At 39.6% G+C, this 18,689-nt stretch overlaps 2 protein-coding genes across 4 annotated transcripts; both read left to right on the forward strand.

The window, feature by feature from the left end:
* The first annotated feature begins 576 nt into the window (after positions 1-576).
* Positions 577-5,974, forward strand: cyld2 (cylindromatosis (turban tumor syndrome) 2). Of its 2 annotated transcripts, XM_029502328.1 has the most exons (15): positions 577-737; positions 1,028-1,489; positions 1,781-1,910; positions 2,358-2,602; positions 2,721-2,889; positions 3,155-3,290; positions 3,457-3,561; positions 3,813-3,892; positions 3,925-3,940; positions 4,036-4,128; positions 4,224-4,356; positions 4,458-4,566; positions 4,693-4,811; positions 4,910-5,114; positions 5,337-5,974. In XM_029502328.1, exons 2-15 carry the CDS (start codon positions 1,055-1,057, stop codon positions 5,540-5,542), a joined length of 2,181 nt encoding a protein of 726 aa, XP_029358188.1. In that variant the 5' UTR covers positions 577-737; positions 1,028-1,054; the 3' UTR covers positions 5,543-5,974. The 2 variants fall into 2 exon arrangements, with proteins under 2 accessions (XP_029358188.1, XP_029358186.1); XM_029502326.1 differs by lacking the exon at positions 3,925-3,940 and having other exon boundaries at positions 643-737; positions 909-1,489; positions 4,062-4,128.
* A 1,552-nt stretch (positions 5,975-7,526) lies between these two features.
* On the forward strand, positions 7,527-18,383 carry top1a (DNA topoisomerase Ia). Of its 2 annotated transcripts, none has more exons than XM_029503193.1 (21): positions 7,527-7,663; positions 8,132-8,156; positions 10,030-10,126; positions 10,285-10,405; positions 11,011-11,054; positions 11,157-11,243; positions 11,362-11,431; positions 11,632-11,720; positions 11,843-11,958; positions 12,073-12,194; positions 12,297-12,419; positions 12,671-12,858; positions 12,948-13,092; positions 13,435-13,578; positions 13,766-13,951; positions 14,038-14,106; positions 14,267-14,381; positions 15,024-15,151; positions 15,734-15,828; positions 15,923-16,072; positions 17,022-18,383. In XM_029503193.1, exons 1-21 carry the CDS (start codon positions 7,631-7,633, stop codon positions 17,122-17,124), a joined length of 2,250 nt encoding a protein of 749 aa, XP_029359053.1. In that variant the 5' UTR covers positions 7,527-7,630; the 3' UTR covers positions 17,125-18,383. The 2 variants fall into 2 exon arrangements, with proteins under 2 accessions (XP_029359053.1, XP_029359054.1); XM_029503194.1 differs by having other exon boundaries at positions 11,017-11,054.
* Positions 18,384-18,689: the final 306 nt, after the last annotated feature.

Raw genomic sequence — 18,689 nt, forward strand, 5'->3', positions numbered from 1 at the left:
ATGTGCACTCAAGATACAGTCAGGCATGCATACTGGCTGTGTCACAGGACTGGACACATCACACATGTCTGTGTACAAAAACACATCACTCAGACACTGATTACTGTAAACACTTTGACTTAATATCTGTTTGAGGCTGTTTCACTGTAATGTCCCAGTGATGAACTGTCATCAGGCTATTGTGATAATGTAGTTTAAAGGTGAAAATAGCCCACTAGTGAAAACTTGTTGGCTTTAGACTCGTTTCTGAGAAATGAATCTGCACTGGGTAAATTAGTTTCAAATGAATTTCAAAGTGTGTCTCCACATATGCAGCCCAGAAAACTGGGAAATAACACCAGCAGGCTAAGACGAATGGAAATTTCTTTTCTGTGTCGATATAAGTGAACCACCAGAGCTCACAGCGAGAGTGTGTGCAGCAAACCGACAGACACACTGACTTTAAAACATTTGCACTTGGAGTTTCCTGCTCTGAATGTTCTGTCCCGGCCAGCAGCACACCCCTCCGACGAATCACCGCTGACTGAAGCGGACCTGTTGCGGAAATGTCGTTGTGGAGGGCGGGGAGTGCATGGGGCCGCCAGGTGGGCGTCGTCGGTCACGGACAGGTCACGATTTAAATCCAGGCAGGTTGTTCCCACCTTCTCCATCAGAGTAAAGCGGGGAGCTCACCTGCTGCCGTGTGCGCATTGATTCTGCTGAGGACGGCGGAGGACGCGTCCGACCCACAAAAAGCAGTAAGTAAGACGACGCTTTCACTAAACATCATGAGTTATGAGAAAACAATTAGTTTGTTTACTGAAGGAGGTGGACTGTAACGTCGTGAAGGATAATGGGGATAATGATATGGGGCGAGTATATGGTTTGTTTTCTATTATTCTTCCTCTTACACGACTTTTTTTTCACAGTGAGTACCGTCCAACTTACTTTCAATAGAATAGTTGATTTGCACCAAACCACCTTTAGCTTGGAGCCGTCCAATGCTGCAGCCCGTGTAGCTGTTTTCATGAAACCCGTCTCCTTGCAGCTGCTCCGGGGGAGCCGAGGGCTTTCCATGGAGCCCATAACTCCGGGGAAGGAGAAGTTCTTCATCGTGATCCGCGGGAAGTCGAGGAAGGGCTTCTGCCGGGGATGCATCGGCCGTGTGGAGGCGGACACGCAGCGCGGGGAGCTGATGGGACTGCTGTACTGCAGCGGCTCCAACGCCGGGGCCCCCAAGAGCGGAGGGCTGGTCCGGAGGGAGGACACCTACCCGCTGAGCCGGCACCAGGCCCAGCTGCTGCTCTTCGTCTCCTCCGCAAGCAAACGCCTGGAGCTGCTGTGCAACCCCCAGCTGTTCTCGGCCGTCTGTGAGCTGACTCCGGGGGACCTGGTGGTGGTCCGGCATAAGAAGGGCCACCTTCCCGGGATGGTCAAGAACCTGATGCAGATCGGGAAGAACCAGGACAAAGACGACCTGCAGATGCTCGGCTTTGAGGTGGAATTCGTGGTGGGTGAAGTTGTGTATTTTTCTTTTCTTCCGTGTGTGTGAAAATTAAAGTGTGGATGTCCTGAATGAAGCATAGGTTTAAACGTTTACTGTGCAGCTGATACTTGGCATGCACACTAGTCATATGATCATATAATCTCCAGTGATCTGTGGGCCTCTGGGCAAAGCTATCAGTCGAAAGATTACTAGAGAGCTATGTGCAACTCTATGACATTAGTGCAAACTATACATGGAATCTGACATGGCTGCATCTGGTTTTGACTAGCCTTTATGTTTTGTTCTTCATTGTAGGATAGTGATCACAATTTGTCTTCCAAGAAACCTTCCCCGCATCCCCTGTTCAGTGCTGCAGACATTGTCCAGGTGGTCCCATCTTACTCTGTCCCCCTCGGGTTGCACTGGAGAGATGGCCAATGTGGAGGTACGTGAGGTGGTCAAAGTCACAGCTCACCTGCCCCTTTCTTAGTTAATTGGGCCATGATCATTTTTTTTTTATCGTTATTTTTTCATAAAAAAATAACGAGGCAAAAAGTATTTTTACCTCGATGCTTCCCTCTAGTTACCCTGCAATTAGCAAGGGTAATCCTCCATATGGAATGTTTAGAACAAAGGCCTGTGGCTACTAAAGAGAAATGGCTCTAATAAAACTAGAAAAACAGGTCCTTTTGCGCTGGAATGCAAAACAGTACAGTCATCACATGGACTAAGATTTTTTTTTTTTTTTGGCACATTGTTCACTCTCTGTCTACATACCTCCATATGCAGACATGTGTCAGGTTAGTCAGAGTTCACCCTCATGAGGCAGCATGTGATGATTCCAAAAAAATGTCATATGACTTTCTAACCATCCACCTCCTCACCAAACCAGGTCTAAACCGAAAAGCTGTGACACGGATCAACTCCATGCCCATTATAGGATCTCGTGCACATCAAGTGAGAGAGAACCAAGAGCAAAGTGTCGTTCAGAGCCAAACTCTGTCCAAATCTCATGTACCCCTGGAGGTGGGATCCATGGTGGAGGTGGTGTCCAACGCGGGGATCACAGTGTACGGGGTTGTACGGTGGTTGGGTGTCCCAGCAGGAAAGACAGATGAATGGGCTGGGATTGAATTGGTGAGGCACTAAATGAATGGGCAGCAAGTTTTCCCAGCTTTTAAGACTTCGTATATCAGATTGATTTATTTTTTTTTAAATGTATTTATTTAATGTTTAATGGCTTTTAATGTTTTAGGACTACGTGGTGAATGGCTGCTCTGATGGGAAGTATGGAAGCCAGAGATACTTCACGTGCAAAGGGAACAGGGCTTTGTTTGTCCCTGTCACAAAGTGCAGCCCTGATAGCAGGTTTGTCTTCTCCTCTACAAGAGGCGAGACTCCAACTTCCACTGATGCACCTCCAGGTTAGACATTTCTTATAGTTTGGAGGGATGTGCGTATACAATTAACTCAACTGTACATGATGCACATTTAATAATATTGTCTTATAACAGTCTGGGGGCTATATGTGAAATGTTTCCAATTTAACATTTTTACCAGTGTTGTATATTCCTTGTAAAAATGACATTTTTAGAATTGTACAAGAATTCAGGGAGACCAAAGCATGATGAGAAATTGTATGGCATTTAACATACACCTGTTTGTGTATGTTTCGCTTGCTATTTTCAGTTCCTTCATTTGAGGACTCAGACGACCAGGATGCACCACCCATCTCTGAGTCGCAGGCCTTGTCTTTGTTAGTAGGAAAAATGAAGGGGATTCAGGGTCACATCAACTCATGCTATCTGGATGCCACGCTCTTCAGGTAAAACCAGTTTGTTAATGCTCAGCATGCTGTTGTAAACACATTTCTCCTTGCATTACCTGAAGTATTTTTATTATACAACCAAGTGAGTGTGGTGAACTGTATTCAGATAAGCATTGAAGTGACGAAACAATTTTTTTTTTTTTTTGTTTCTTTGTTTTTTAAGTTTGTTCAGCTCGTCTGTGACTCTGGATAATATCTGCAAGAGACCTGCTGACACAGAACAACCCATAGCCTGCACCCTGAGAAAAATAGTCACCCGTTTACGGAGGTATTGCCACTGTCCTTACAACAGTTTATTTCTTATCTATATTTATACAATCAGTTACTTTGCAAAAAAACGAACACTGACATTTCTAATAATGTCAGCTGATTAAAAACGTACTTGTCATGATTTGTGTCCTCTGCATTCATGTGCATATGCTTAATAATAACATGCATAACAGGGTGTGTCCTAATTGTTTTGGTCTATGCAGTTCTTCCACTGTGTTTGCTTACCGATAACGAATGTATTTATCGCAGACAAGGATTTGTGCCCGCTGAGAGTGTAATGAATTTACGCAAACAGCTTGGATGTGACACCTTTCAAACAGAGGAAAAGGGTATGCACCTGTATCTTATAAAATGATGCCAGTTTATTGTGATGCAAGATCTTTGCAAATGCATTGCATCATCACATATCTAAATATATTTTTGCAGTGCTGTATTGTTTTATTGCATAAAAAAAACAACAACAAACTTTTACATTTTTACTGTTTTGTTCCACTGCAGACCCAGAAGAATTCATCACAGTCCTCTTTCAGAAGGGGCTTTGCATAGAGCCACTGCTCAAACTCAGGTATGACCCTGGAGCGCCCAGCATGAAATAAATTGTCCTATTTTGTTGTGTGATATTGAGTTCCTCTAATAGTATTTGCTTCACTTTTTTTGTAGATCCAGGCAAGAAACATCTCAGGGTGCCTACACCTTCCAGATCTTTCTCGAAAAAGAGCAGATGGGACAGGTGCCCACAGTCCAACAGCTAATGGACACATCCTGCCTGTCAGGTGACATCAAGTTTGAAGAAGTGAGTGCTCCTCTTATTAGGCTAAGAAGATTGAATATGTTTATAACATTTTGTCTGTACAATAATATAACCCCAATTTTGGATTCCCTTTTGTCCCTCAGACACCATCCTGTCTAATGGTTCAGATGCCAAGGTTCGGAAACAAGTACAAGATGTTTTCTCATATCATTCCCTCCACTGAGCTGGACATCACAGACCTTGTACACAACTGTGAGGAACACGTTTAATCTGCAGAGATAGAAATCATACAGAGTGTGAATGGAGAATTGTATTCAATAGAGTGTTTGTTTTTGAAGAGGTCTAAGATGCTTACAAATCACCTGCTGTTTCCAACAGCTCTGAGAGAATGCTTTATCTGTGGGGATTTGGCAGAGTACGAGTGTCTTCAGTGTCTACCAGATCCTAAACTGCAGCCAGGAAGAATCAAGCAGTACTGCATTACCTGTAACTCACAGGTAAACTGGATTCACATTTTAGTGTCCTACTGATCCAAATCGTGGTGAAACTGTCTTTCTTATTTATTATAATTGTTTTTATTTATTTATTTTTACAGGTGCATAGTCACCACACACGACAGGGTCACTCACCCAAAGCTCTTGAAGTTCCAGCAGATGTAACCTCTGACACTCCACTGCCCAGACACACAATGCAGCTGTTTGCTGTGCTTTGTATTCAAACCAGCCACTATGTGTCCTTTGTCAAATATGGCCTTGATCCACACTCCTGGCTCTTCTTTGACTGCATGGCAGACAGATGTGGTGAGATAGATTTCAGATGGTTTAATTCACTTCAATTTCTTATTGTCTCTTCTTTCATTCTGATGTTCGTGCAAGCGCAGACATGTTTTGGTTTTTACTATGAAGTGGTTACACTTGACTGCTCTATTTTCCGATAATGTTGCCTTGACAGCATTAGATAAGGATACGGGTTGACGTCTGTGACTGGGCTTTATCTCATCATAAGTCCACTCTTTCTTACAGGTGACGATCAAAGTGGCTACAACATTCCTGAGATCCGAGCTTGTCCAGAGCTGGGTGTCTTTCTGTCTCAGTCAGAGGAAGAGATGAGTCGAGCCAACCTGTCTCAGGCTCCTGAACTAGTACGCAGGCTGCTATGTGACTCCTACATGTTTTTATACCAACACCCAGCTGAGCCACTTTCGCAGCCAAACCACCTGGAGCCTTAAACACTTGACGCAGTGTTCTCATAATAGTGCCTTTTTAATAACCTTGCATTTCTGCTCAATCAGCAGGATGTTGTGCTGGTTATTACATCCAATTACCAGCACCTAAAAAAACTCATCATGGAAAGAAACAATGGTTTTGTGAAATACAGTATTCCAGTTTGGAAATCTGACTTTGATCTTAGTCAAAGCTGAGGTTTATATGAAGAAGATACAAAATGAACAGTGAGAATATAACACTTTGCACTGTACTCGTCATCCTTGCCTTTCTCTTGAATGTCTAGCTTTGGTAACATTTATTATTTATACTTAAGTCGTTTAAAAATGTTTTTGTTTTTTTTTAAGGAAATTGTAACATGTTGATTTTCATTACATTATCATTTGCTTTATGTTTTATTTTATGAATAAAAATGTAAGTTCATCAAGCCCTTTGTGGTATGTTTATATGATGTTATATAACACTGGATTGTGACTCACACTACCAATTTGACTATAGAATCGATGTGCTTTATTGATGGACTACCTCTTTGAACGTTTACAACAGTTACATTGGTATTTTTCATACGTCAAACTGTGTAGATGTTATTACCAGATCTGTAAACATACAAAAACCTCCAAACAAGCAAACAAAAAACATTCCCAGGTTAAAAGGCAGGAAAACCCAATTTTACTCTGTTCAAAGATTTTCTTTCATACTTAACAGGAAGAGATCACTTGTTGATCTTCAAGCGTATGCAGTTATTGCCATGGATATTACGTTAGTGTGATAACAGACTGAGATAAACAAGTATTGGATGTTATCTGCCAGATAACAAATAACACTGCTGGTTTATCAAACTAGTAGATCATGATAATACAAGTAAAATAGATCATTAAAAATCTATTTAGCAATTAAATTATTTGTCGTTTTATACTTTATATACATTTTCAAACAATGTAAGTTTTGCTATTGATCAGCTCACACACTATTGTAGTCTGTAGCACCATGGAACAGTAAATTTTCATTTGATCACTGACCTGCATCTATAGATACAGTCTGAATTAAATATTGTAAATTTTAACAGAATAGAGCGCTTTCCTGTTTGAGGGTCTGACAGGATAAAGCATTATCCTAGTAGGTACTGTAATGAACTGCAGCGACCTCTTGTGGATGGAACGGGATTTGCTGTGCACATTATTATAAATGTACATATCAATGGACAAATATTCAGATATTATTGACTTTACGTTTGCAATGCGTTTTGAAACAAAGACGAAAGAATTGTTATAAAAGTAAGTAAGTAATATAGGCTATTTAAACATTGAGGCGTTTTCGATCTGTTTCTGTGTATACATATTAGATTTACAGTGCTCAACTGTCAACAAGTTTCGAATCCCCATAAAAGTAAATAACGTACAAAGATGAATTTATCTGAAGAGAACTGCTTGGTGACTAAGGCACAACACCATGCTAACCCTAACCCTTTATCTGAAGAGAACTGCTTGGTGACTAAGGCACAACACCATGCTGAGGCTTTGAAGGTAGTCCGGGCTGTATTCTCACTCAACCTTAACCTTACATGCCTGTAACTATAGTGCTATCAGGTAAACCAAGACGTATATGAAGATATCCATATTTACAATTGCATATGGATGAAATGAGCATGTAACTAAACGTTTTCTTCAAACCTAAAAGAGAGAAAAGGATGGTTAGTGTTGTTGTTATTATTGTGACTACAAATATGCGCACAGCTGCTCATTCACTTATCAAATCAAATGATTACAAACAGCAAACGGATAAATAAGTAGGCCACCGATCTTGGAACATCGATCCTGTAGCACCATGTGCTCCCGTTCCGTGTGTCCCCCCTCACCACCCGGTGTGTCCATCTCGGGCCCGGACAGCAACACGTTTTGTCAAAAGGAGGAGCTACGCTGCGCTCTACCATTTAAATTTACGCGCTTGCGCAGTAGCGCACAATCGGAACTTAGGTCTTACACAATCGAGTCTTTTCTTCATTCTCCCCGCATCTTCTCGCCGGTGTGTGGTTCCTCCCCACGTTTGTCTTGTCTTTTTTTAAATAATTTTTTAAATCACACAGCACGTAGGAAATGAGTGGGGACCATTCCCACAACGAGGACCAGGTAATGCTGGAACCATATCGTTATGTCATCACCGGGGGTTAACTGGGACAGTTTCTTGCCACCGTTTTAAAATGTTTGGTTTGACAGGATAACTTAGCTAACTGTTAATAGTGCCTGCTAGCGCGCATTTTGTTGATAACAGCGTCTTGACAAGTTTTGTCACAATGTTATTCCCAATGTTGCGGAAATGTGCCTTCCGGCTAACACCTGGGTCTATGTGACTTGACACTAACCCAGCGACAAAATGTAATAACGCTAGATGTAATTTGGTGTTAGCTATAGTCAGCGTTAGCCGTAGCGGCTTCGCTATTAGCCGCTAAGCCACATTAACATCAAGTGTAGCAAGCTAATATGGCTAGCGGGATAGCTAGCAAACTGTCGCTTTGCCGTCCAGCAAGTTCAAAGTTAGTTAGCCGGCTAGTTAGCCACTACGGTATATAACATCTATCGTTTTTCTTGATTTTTCAGATTGACTGTGGCTCTCGGGTCAATGGTAAGTTCATTAAGGTGGGCCAAGAAGATAATTTCCTCTAATTCGGACTTGTGTTCACTGGGCAAATGTAACGTTGCGTTAGTTCTGAGTAGAGGACAGAAATGGCGTCCAGAGACTAAGTCCTCTGTCTCACTCACAAGCGCCTATTGTTCAAAAGGGAGGTCTTGTTAAAGCTTTTCCGCAAATTATTTACTCGTTTCGACTCATTATTGGCAAACACCTTGAGGTGTTTTATCAGTTAATCGCATTGGACTCTGTTGTTGGTTAGCTTTTAGTACAACATTTCCCACCTGAAAGTGAGGGTTTGGGGGTTGAGGACTTAGTCTCTGCGCCATTTTCTTTTTCGGTGTAGCGGCCTGACTGTGCTGCAAGCTGAACCCAGGCTGTGAAGTGCAGATGGCTGTGTGGAGGAGAAATGCGAAGACACATTGCTTCATTAAGATCCCATGTGGTGACAGAGAAGTGTTTTAATACGCGGTCTTGAACTCTTTTTCATTGCTAAGGTATTATTTTATTTTCACTGCAGAGACTTAACATCCCCAAGCTAGGAGAAAGTGGATTGTTTTATGAGTAGGAGCTGTATTTGATTGGTCAATATATCTAGTCATTAACTTTAATTCATCATCTCGTTACAAGTAACTGATATAGTCTTGACAAGAAGTTTCGAAAGTACCTTTTGAGTTTCATTTGGTCTGTTTATTTGTCTATTTAAAATCCAGAAATCTGTAAAACATAGAACACACATTTATATGCACAGAATAAACTGCTTTTGCCTTCAAGTCAGCTAAACATGGCCATCTTTTATCCTTTAAATGCTGCACTCAACTAAACCATCTTGACTTACTGAAATAAGCAAGCCAATCTGGCCTTACTTAAGTCAGCAGGAATGGTTTAAAACGAATATGCATTTTCTTAAGATTTAATACATATAATGCTTTTATTAGCAAATTATGCTTAATCCATACATTTTGTTGTGTAGAATGTTTGCTAGTCAGTGATGCAGACATATTGAAATTGATGTGCTTCATCCTTCAGCTGCAAATGTGTACACGGACTGTTTACCTGTGGTTTAAGATGGGTTCTGTGCAGTTATATGATGCATTGCCAACGGCCTACACATTGAAATAGTTTAACAGTGATGTGGGTTAGATTTCAGATGACAGCACAAATAAAGGGTCATCTTAATATAACAGGTGAATGTAGACAACTAAACATAAAGTTAGCAGAACAATCTATGTTCAGACTTACCATCCATTTTTGGTTCTGAAAATTCCCAGCTGGAACAAGTGTGTATCCCAAATACATGCTACTTTGACAGTTTTTAAAAGAATGTTAGTAGATGATTTTGTCAGCCATTTATTGGCAAGGTATGGTTGTCAAGTCTTACCTTTGTTCAGGAAGATGGCAGCTATTGAAATTTAGTTTTTACCCTGCTATGGCTCACAAACTAGAGAGCAAAAGCCTACTTTTTTCACTTGCATGTTTCAACCTGTCAGTAGTTTCATATTGTCTCATAAACAATGAGGGCCTTACAGGCAGTAGGAGGTGCTGTGCTACCATGTGAGAAATTTTTAGTTTGCTGGCTGCATGACATTCAAAATAAATTTGTTTCTACCCAGTAGAGACCATGTGGGTGGACTTTGAGTACAACTTAGGTTGTTAGTTGATAGGGGTGTCTGTCTTGGCTGGTACACATAAGCACATGGTTGAAGGCATTGCGCTTTGTCTTCGTCCACTTGTGTATAGTCTATTAGGTAGTGAGCACTTGGTACAAGTATCGGCACAAAACAAGCATGCCATTGAGTTGATTGTTGGGTTGATCCAGTCAATACGTTGTTTGCTTTTGAAAAAGGTAACACTGTTATCCCCTCAGATTTTCACAAACATAAGGATAAGTACAAAGAGAAGGAACACAAACATAAGGACCACAAGAAGGATAAAGAACGGGAGAGATCAAAGCATGGCAACAGGTATGGTGTGTGCTCTCAAATTTCTGATTATTTTACTATTTTCTGGTGGCATGTGCTCAAAACATCAAAAACATGCCTCTATTATGGTGGTCTTTTCAATGGTAGATATGGAAAGTGGAATCTCTTGACTTAATAGTTTTGTGTCCTTTAAACTCTAGCGATTACAAAGATTCCTCTGACAAAAAACACAGAGACAAGGAGAGGGAAAAGATGAAGCACAAAGATGGCAGCACAGACAAATACAAGGACAAGCACAAGGAGAAGAGGAAGGAGGAGAAGGTGAATTATCATGCAGATAACTCATGGAAGAATGCATGTATGGTTCTGCATGTAATGTTGTGATTTGTAGAGTTCAGCCCTGAATATTTTAAAAAAAATTGATCACAAAGTCATACTGATATCATGATTTTTAGCTAAATCTTGATTTGATTAAACCCTTTTATTTCTATTTATTTGACTGTTTCCTGCATTGGGGCATGGGCATTGTATTGAACTCATGAAGAATGTGTATATTCAGAGGCAATAGACAGTATATTTGATTTTTCAGGTGCTACGATTAAGATTTTGGTTTAACACTGCCATTACTAAACTAAGAAAATGCATTAATGATAAATTTGACTGCAAATGTTGTTGCGTGTGATTGAGGTGTAATGGTGTACACAGATGGTAGACGTATCTATAATGGTTTAATCACTTAGATGCTTTACTTGTACCCGTTTCAACAAACTAGGTGTGCTTTTTATCCATAGAAGTAGAAAAAATGCTAAATTATAAAGCTATTGGTTATTGTTTAGTATTGGGTAACAACTATATTGTCATTTAGCTTTTAACTGGATGTTGGACTCTTGACTTGTTTTCACTAACAACTTTTTAAAACCTTTCAGATGAAGTACCTTGATAAAGTTAAAAAAGAGAATGGGTTTGCCAGGTATGTGTGGACTCTACATGTGTTAAATATTTGCATTTTGAATGCCAGGAGGAGTTTCATATTGAAGGCATTTCTGAATTTGAACACCTTCTTCTTTTGCAGCCCTCAGCATGTGAAGTCTGAGCCTGAAGATGACTTTTACCACTCTCCCAAACAATCTCTAAAAAGAGAAAGAGATGAAGATAATGAGTAAGTGGCCTGTGTCATTAAAACATTTAAATGCTCCCCAAGTCTACTACATAAAGTTAGGATATCAGTTTAGATTTTGTGATCTATCAGATTTGTGACACAGGGTGTTATTTTCCAGCTCTGAGTTCAAGCCCAAGAAAATAAAGACTGAAAATGACAAGAAGGCCAAGAAAAGAAAACAAGATGAGGTAAGCAACGGCCACAACATCATGAAAGCTAAGTCCTGATTTTAGAAATTCTCTAAACAATGAGAGGAATGTTGACGGTTTTTGCCAGCATATCTTGCTCTGAGAATTATGAAGGCTTGAGTGGCAATCCTTTGTGTTATTGAATTTTTTTTATGCCAACATGGGAGTGAAAGAACTGATGGTTTCTCTTCCCTTTTTAGGACATGAAGGGCAAAAAGACAAAAAACAAAAAAGGAGAAGTCACTGGTGGGAAAAAAGCCAAAAAGGAGCCCGAGGAGAAGTGGAAATGGTGAGTTGTCAGCTAGCTTTACAATATGTACATATTAGACAATGCTTATTGGTGGTGGATAGAGTAATGTTCTTTGGCACATTCCAACTCCTATTTGGATGGGTTTTCTTGCTTAATTCCAGGTGGGAAGAAGAGAGATACACAGACGGCAGCAAATGGAGGTTCCTGGAGCACAAAGGCCCCGTGTTTGCGCCACCATATGAGCCTCTTCCTAACCATGTAAAATTTTACTACGATGGTAAGATTTGTTTCTTCTAGGAAGTTCTTACTAATTACGTAGCTTTTAAGCTATTTAATATGATGGCTGGTGTCAATGTCTGCAGCCAGTAATAAGTGTTTTTACATATTTTAGGTAAAGCCATGAAGCTCAGCCCAGAAGCAGAGGAGGTGGCCACATTTTTTGCCAAAATGCTGGACCATGAATACACCACAAAAGACATTTTTCGCAAAAACTTCTTTAAAGATTGGAGGAAGGTTAGAAATGTGCCTTCTTTCTTTCTTTTTTATGAAAATCTGGGTATTTTAGGGTAATTGTTTGAAAATTCCTGTTTGATTGTACTTATGTTGCTGATGCAGGAAATGACTACAGAAGAAAAGGCAAAGCTCACAGACCTGAAGAAATGCAACTTCACTGAGATGAGTGAATACTTCAAGGCACAGTCTGAAGCCAGAAAAGCCATGACGAAGGAGGAGAAACAGGTCAGCAGCTACATGAATATTGTATTGATGCGCCCCTTGGAAGTTGTTTTTAACTAAGAATTAACCAATAAGTAGAGTCTTGCAGTATGCAAACTAGTATGTAAAAGTATGTAGCCTCTAGGAACTCCCCCCCCCCCCCCCCCCCCCCCCCTTGATTTTAAATTCACAATGAAATTTTTATTTTAGGAAAATTTGAGTTCATCTACCATCAGCAAGATGGTAGTCTGATGTGCTGTTTTTGTCTTGTATAGAAAATAAAAGAGGAGAACGAACGCATCTTGCAAGAGTACGGTTTCTGCATTATGGACAACCACAGGGAACGTATTGCTAACTTCCGCATTGAGCCCCCAGGCCTGTTCCGTGGCCGTGGTGACCATCCTAAGATGGGCATGCTCAAACGCCGCATTAGGCCTGAAGACATCATTGTCAACTGCAGCAAGTGAGTGAATTGTTGCATTTTCAGTGTTGATGAATGAAACTGTGTCACACAAGCATGAACTGTTTGAACTGTTTGTGTGCGCTTCATAGGGACTCCAAACACCCTGAGCCTCCTCCAGGCAGGAAATGGAAGGAGGTCCGACATGACAACAAAGTGACTTGGCTGGTGTCGTGGACGGAGAATATTCAAGGCTCTATCAAGTACATCATGTTGAATCCCAGCTCCAGGATCAAGGCAGGTCAAAGTAGAAACTGCAAGCTTTGGAGCTGGTTTTAAAATGGGTTTTGTGCTATTACTCCCTTAGGGTTTAACCAGGGCATGTAGCAATTTCATCTCTGCCATGTCTCCTGTGGCACACAGTGTGATTGTTCAATATATTTACAAAAGGTTTTTGCTCAGTTTGTAAAAATTGGCACACTGCAATGTGAGCTTTTCGTTTCCTATTGCCCAATATAAATGGCTACATATACTAATATCACAGGGCAGGAAGATGATTTAATTTGAGTTCCTATGACTTTTTTGCCAACTGTGGTTCAATCCAATTTATTATGTGTTTAACCCACTATTAATCTTTAGGGAGAGAAAGACTGGCAAAAGTATGAAACAGCCCGAAGACTGAAGAAGTGTGTGGACCGCATTAGAAACCAGTACCGTGAAGACTGGAAGTCTAAGGAGATGAGGATCAGACAGAGGGCTGTCGCACTCTACTTCATTGACAAGGTGAGGTGCATGATTACTATTGACACTTTCCTGTCTGTTCATTGTATATAGCTTGGAACGGTTAATGTAGTACAATTGTTTTTTTTAGCAATGACTGCAGGGGTTTAGTGGGTGCTGAAACACAAGCTGCTGTCAGGGTAATGTCTTCATAAGCCGGCTCTAATCCAGCTATCCTGATGTACTTTAGCTGGCTCTGAGAGCTGGTAATGAGAAGGAGGAAGGAGAGACTGCTGACACTGTGGGCTGCTGCTCTCTAAGAGTTGAACACATCAAGCTTTACCCAGAGAATGATGGCCAAGAGTATGTGGTGGAGTTTGACTTCTTGGGTAAAGACTCTATCCGCTATTACAACAAAGTCCCTGTGGAGAAAAGGGTAAGAACTAAAGCAGCATTTTTTATTTATTTATTTATTTTTTGTGCAAACATTACTGGTGCACTCACTCACTCTATCTCTTCAAGGTATTCAAGAATCTTCAGTTGTTTATGGAGAACAAGGAGCCTGATGATGACCTGTTCGATCGTCTAAATGTAGGCAAATGTTGAACCCTCTAACCCATGGATGTGCTTAGAAAAAAATACCCTTTATTAACTAACCCAATATCAACGTGACCTGAGGTCACTTGTAACATCAAAAGTAAATAATACAATGATGGTGCAATCCCCCCCCCCCCCCCCCCCCCCATTTTAGACATCTATTCTGAACAAGCACCTGCAGGAGCTTATGGATGGTCTAACAGCCAAAGTTTTCCGTACCTACAACGCCTCGATCACCCTGCAGCAGCAGTTGAAGGAGCTCACAAATGGTATACATCTTTCAATGATAAATTGTCTTTTACCAATACTATTGGTCAGTCACATGACTGAGTTGGTTTCTGTTGGCCTTCCTTCCCTTTCACTAATTTGTGGGACTTCCACAGCATGCAGTGTTGCCAGCTTTATGCTCACTGGCTTTAAACTCTTATAAAAGCTTGTGTTTTTCTTACTTTTTGGGATGGGCATGGCTATTTAGCATCAGGTGGCACATCAGATATAAAGTGGAGTAACAATATTATATTATATATATATATTTTTTTTATTTTATGTTGCATTGCTTCTTTGGGTATCAGACTAAGTATTTTCAAATTCAAATACCCAGAGTTGCAACAGTCTGACAACACTTAATACTTAACAAAGATGATCATACATTTATAAAATCTGGATCTCAGCCTGGTTAATTAGGTTAACACTATTTCTTTTACAGCAAACCTTGTCAGTATTCTGACTGCACAAACATGTAAATATGAATGGATTTAAATGTTAGTGAAGCTGTTCATGTGAGCAAGGATGTCAGTGTTAAAAGAGATTTAACATTTGTTTTGAAATGTTCTATGATGTGGTTTGGCCATATGCCAGGTTTTTGTAGAAGTCATTTCAAATAAAGGAACCAATTTTCCTCTCGACTCCAGTGGAGGAGAACATTCCAGCCAAGATCTTGTCCTACAACAGGGCCAACAGGGCTGTTGCCATCCTGTGTAACCATCAGAGAGCTCCACCCAAGACATTTGAGAAGTCTATGCAGAACCTTCAGGCTAAGGTAATGATGTAGATTTTGAATGCTTTTGACAGGATTTTATTTTTTTTTTTTGTTAAATTTAATCTGAGATGGCATTCTTCTTTCAATTTTTATTGAAATGCCACCTTGTCCTGACAGTGAAGATTTTCAAGAAAATATTTTCCATGCTTTTAGGTTTAATATATCCCTGAATACCTGTGCTCTGGTAATGTGTTGTGCAACATTTGCTCAAAAGGAAATTGGTTCAAAGGTTTTCAACATTTTCTCATTACCGTGACAAACGGTGCTGCAAATGCAGTTTTAGGTGCATTGCACTTAATCCAATTAACATTAAGTGAATTTAGCATTTTATGTAACTGAGGAATATAATACATTTATTTACATTGATAGCTGTCAGTGCTGAATTTTTCTTAAAATTGTTTTCAGTGTTAAAATATCTTGCAAATGATGTTGAGGATCATGTTAAATATCAGGCAATCATGTTAATGTCAGTGCAGGAGTGTGTTGTGGGTATAGATTGCAAACACTGAAAGTGGCATATGTCTACCTCTATTTATCTGAGGGGAAAATATTTATTTAATTACCCCCAATTCATTGACACAGATTGATGCCAAAAGGGACCAGCTTTCTGATGCTAAGAGAGAATTGAAGAGTGCCAAGGCTGATGCCAAAGTACGGAAAGATGAAAAATCCAAAAAGTGAGTATCAAAGGATTACATCTATATGAAGAGCTTCTTCCTGGTCAGTCATGTTAATCATGCCTTTAATAATTTGTGCTCATCCCCTCTTTAGGACTGTGGAGACAAAGAAGAAAGCAGTGCAGAGGATAGAGGAGCAGCTGATGAAGCTGGAGGTGCAGGCGACCGATCGTGAGGAGAACAAGCAGATTGCCCTTGGCACTTCCAAGCTCAACTATCTGGATCCTCGCATCTCTGTGGCTTGGTATGATAATATTCTAAACTCTCTGTATTATTATTATTATTATTATTATTATTATTATTATTTTTATTTATTTTTTTCTCAAATGTTGCTAGCTGTAACAGCTGAGCCTCTTGTTGAGTCAGTCTGTCGATTTGATCATAAAAAATGTTTTCATCAGAACTTTTGACTAAAATTAAAAAGGAAATACTGAAAAACTTAAGTGACGACTCAAACTAAATCAAATTTAGTGTCAAGTAAAAAGTAGAATTGCAGCACTTTTTTTTTTTTTAATTATTATTATTTTTTTTTTTTATTATTGTCAGCCAAATTGGAGTAAAGCCTTCAAACACTTTGGCTCAGGGAAAGTCAACAGCTACTTTTTTTTTTTTTTTTTTTTTTTCTGCAAGTTTTTGCAGTCATTGATACCAAAACTTGGTCGGAACAGACGAGCAGACACTTGATGGCTTCTAAGTTTTTGCTGTGCTTGATTTAAAAAATTTGCATAAAGACTTTCTTCGATTTGATGAGGTAGTGTGTGGAGCGCAGGCCCAGTAAACGAGAGGCTACAAGTTTCCCATCAGTGTTATTGGTTTTTGTTTCAGCTGATGTCATTCTCAGCTCTCTGTCCCCTATTTCCTGTCACTCTTCAAGCTGTCCGATGTATTAAAGCTAGAAATTAATCTTAAAAATAATAAAAAGAAAAGATTAGTTGCATGTCCGTATTGCATGTTTTAACCTGAATACCATTCCATTTTAACAGGCTGTTAGATTTAAGTTTTTACTGGACTAAATCTACAATATGTTTTGTCAAACTGACATCATTATGGTATTTTGTCTAAAGTAAGGAAAAACTCAAAGCATTTCAGATGAGTGAAAATTACAAACTGAATAGCATTTTTGTCAAAAGTGGAAACAACACACAAGTAAAACATAAGTGCAGTAATATCTTTTGCCATCTGTCTTCTTCTAGGTGTAAGAAATGGGGCATTCCCGTTGAAAAGATCTACAACAAAACCCAGCGTGAGAAATTTGCCTGGGCCATCGACATGGCAGATGAAGACTTTGAATTTTAAATCCCTGTTTGTGGTTTTAACTATGATACACTCATTTTATTTTATTTTTTTAATTGGATACTTGTTTTTTAGCTTAACTGAATTTTGCTCGATGGCCAAACTTGGCAAGGAATTTGAGAGTCTGAGCAGAAAAACATCAATGACATGGTAAAATGAGATGAGGCCATAATGGAAGTGGCAGGAGGGTTTTGTGGGTTCTCTAAACATCTGATCTGAGATCAGACGACTGGTTGAACTATACCCACAACTGAGCATCCAGGTCTAGTCCCAGTAATTGGAAGACCCTTTGACCTTTGTTTCTCTGCCTCTTAGGCAAAACCCAACAATGCCTGAACTTTGAACTCTGTGGTCCTAAAGCTACTGTATTAAGCAAAAACAGAAAAATGCATTGTATCATTGTTTTCTTTGGTCCCTCGCTCTGTATTTTAGCTCTCCCATGTATTATTAATGAATTCTATATTTTGATAGAAAAAAAGTTGAATCAAATGAAATCCTTAAATACACCCACGCGCCTTTCAAGGAAATGTGAGCTTGACTTTGAAGTGTGCCTGTGTGTGTGCGCGCGCGTGCATGTGTGTATGAGGGGCTCAACCATGGAAGCTGTCTGTTTAGGTGAATATTTTAAACTGGACTATGTTGAATTGTTCATCATGAAAGAGGATGTCTGGGCAGGCAAAGGGGAAAATACTGCAAGCAACCATGTCAATATTTACTTAAGCAAGCAGAATGTGAATATTTTGTTTTACATCCTCTATCAGGGACCTCTTTTTCAGTGTAAATGTGAACCAATCATTTGTATCCTTTGCGTTGCAAGCATCCTCTGAATCGCTCTGCATAGTCCTGTCTACATCTGATTTTAACTTAATTTAACAATTGTTCCAAGACAAAACATGTTACTTGAAGATGCTATGATAATGTATTTAAAGTCAGTAAATTGAAAGTGTTTTTCTTCAAGAAGGGTATGTGAGGGACATGAATTTTGCCAAAAAAAATCACAAATCTGTTACAATTTTAGCATTTTTTTTTTAATTGTGTAAAGGTTGAGGATAAAGTAATGTAACATTTAATGTGAATTATCAGTTCATCTTATTCCACTTTTGATAGGAAAGTTGATGTAAGTAGCTGTAAAGTCAACATCCTATTCCTGTTTTACTTTAACTTTTTTTTTTTTTTTTTGTCATAGCCTTTGATCATTTTTTGAGTTTTATGCCCATTGTAGGTTCAAAAATGAATAAAACCCTACAAGTAAATTCACTGTACTTGTGTTTTGTTTTGTTTTTTTTATCCTAGAGTGCCCCAGGTCAAACAGCTACCTGTTTGCAGACCAACAGCTGTGGTGGTCTTGCTGGAGTTGCACACTGTCACACACATTTTAATCCAAGTTTTTTTTTTTGTTTTGTTTTTTTTTTCCCCCCATTCATATGCTGTTTTCTTAAAATCTCCCCAGATATTTACATAACTAAGATCAATCTTTGACAATGAACCATGGAGATGAAAAATCATTTCAATCTTCCTCTGCACATTAGCCGAGCACAGGCTGCACCGCCAGCTCCTCACCAGCAGGT

The sequence above is a fragment of the Echeneis naucrates genome, chromosome 5 (assembly GCF_900963305.1).
Source record: "Echeneis naucrates chromosome 5, fEcheNa1.1, whole genome shotgun sequence".
Taxonomy (NCBI): domain Eukaryota; kingdom Metazoa; phylum Chordata; class Actinopteri; order Carangiformes; family Echeneidae; genus Echeneis; species Echeneis naucrates.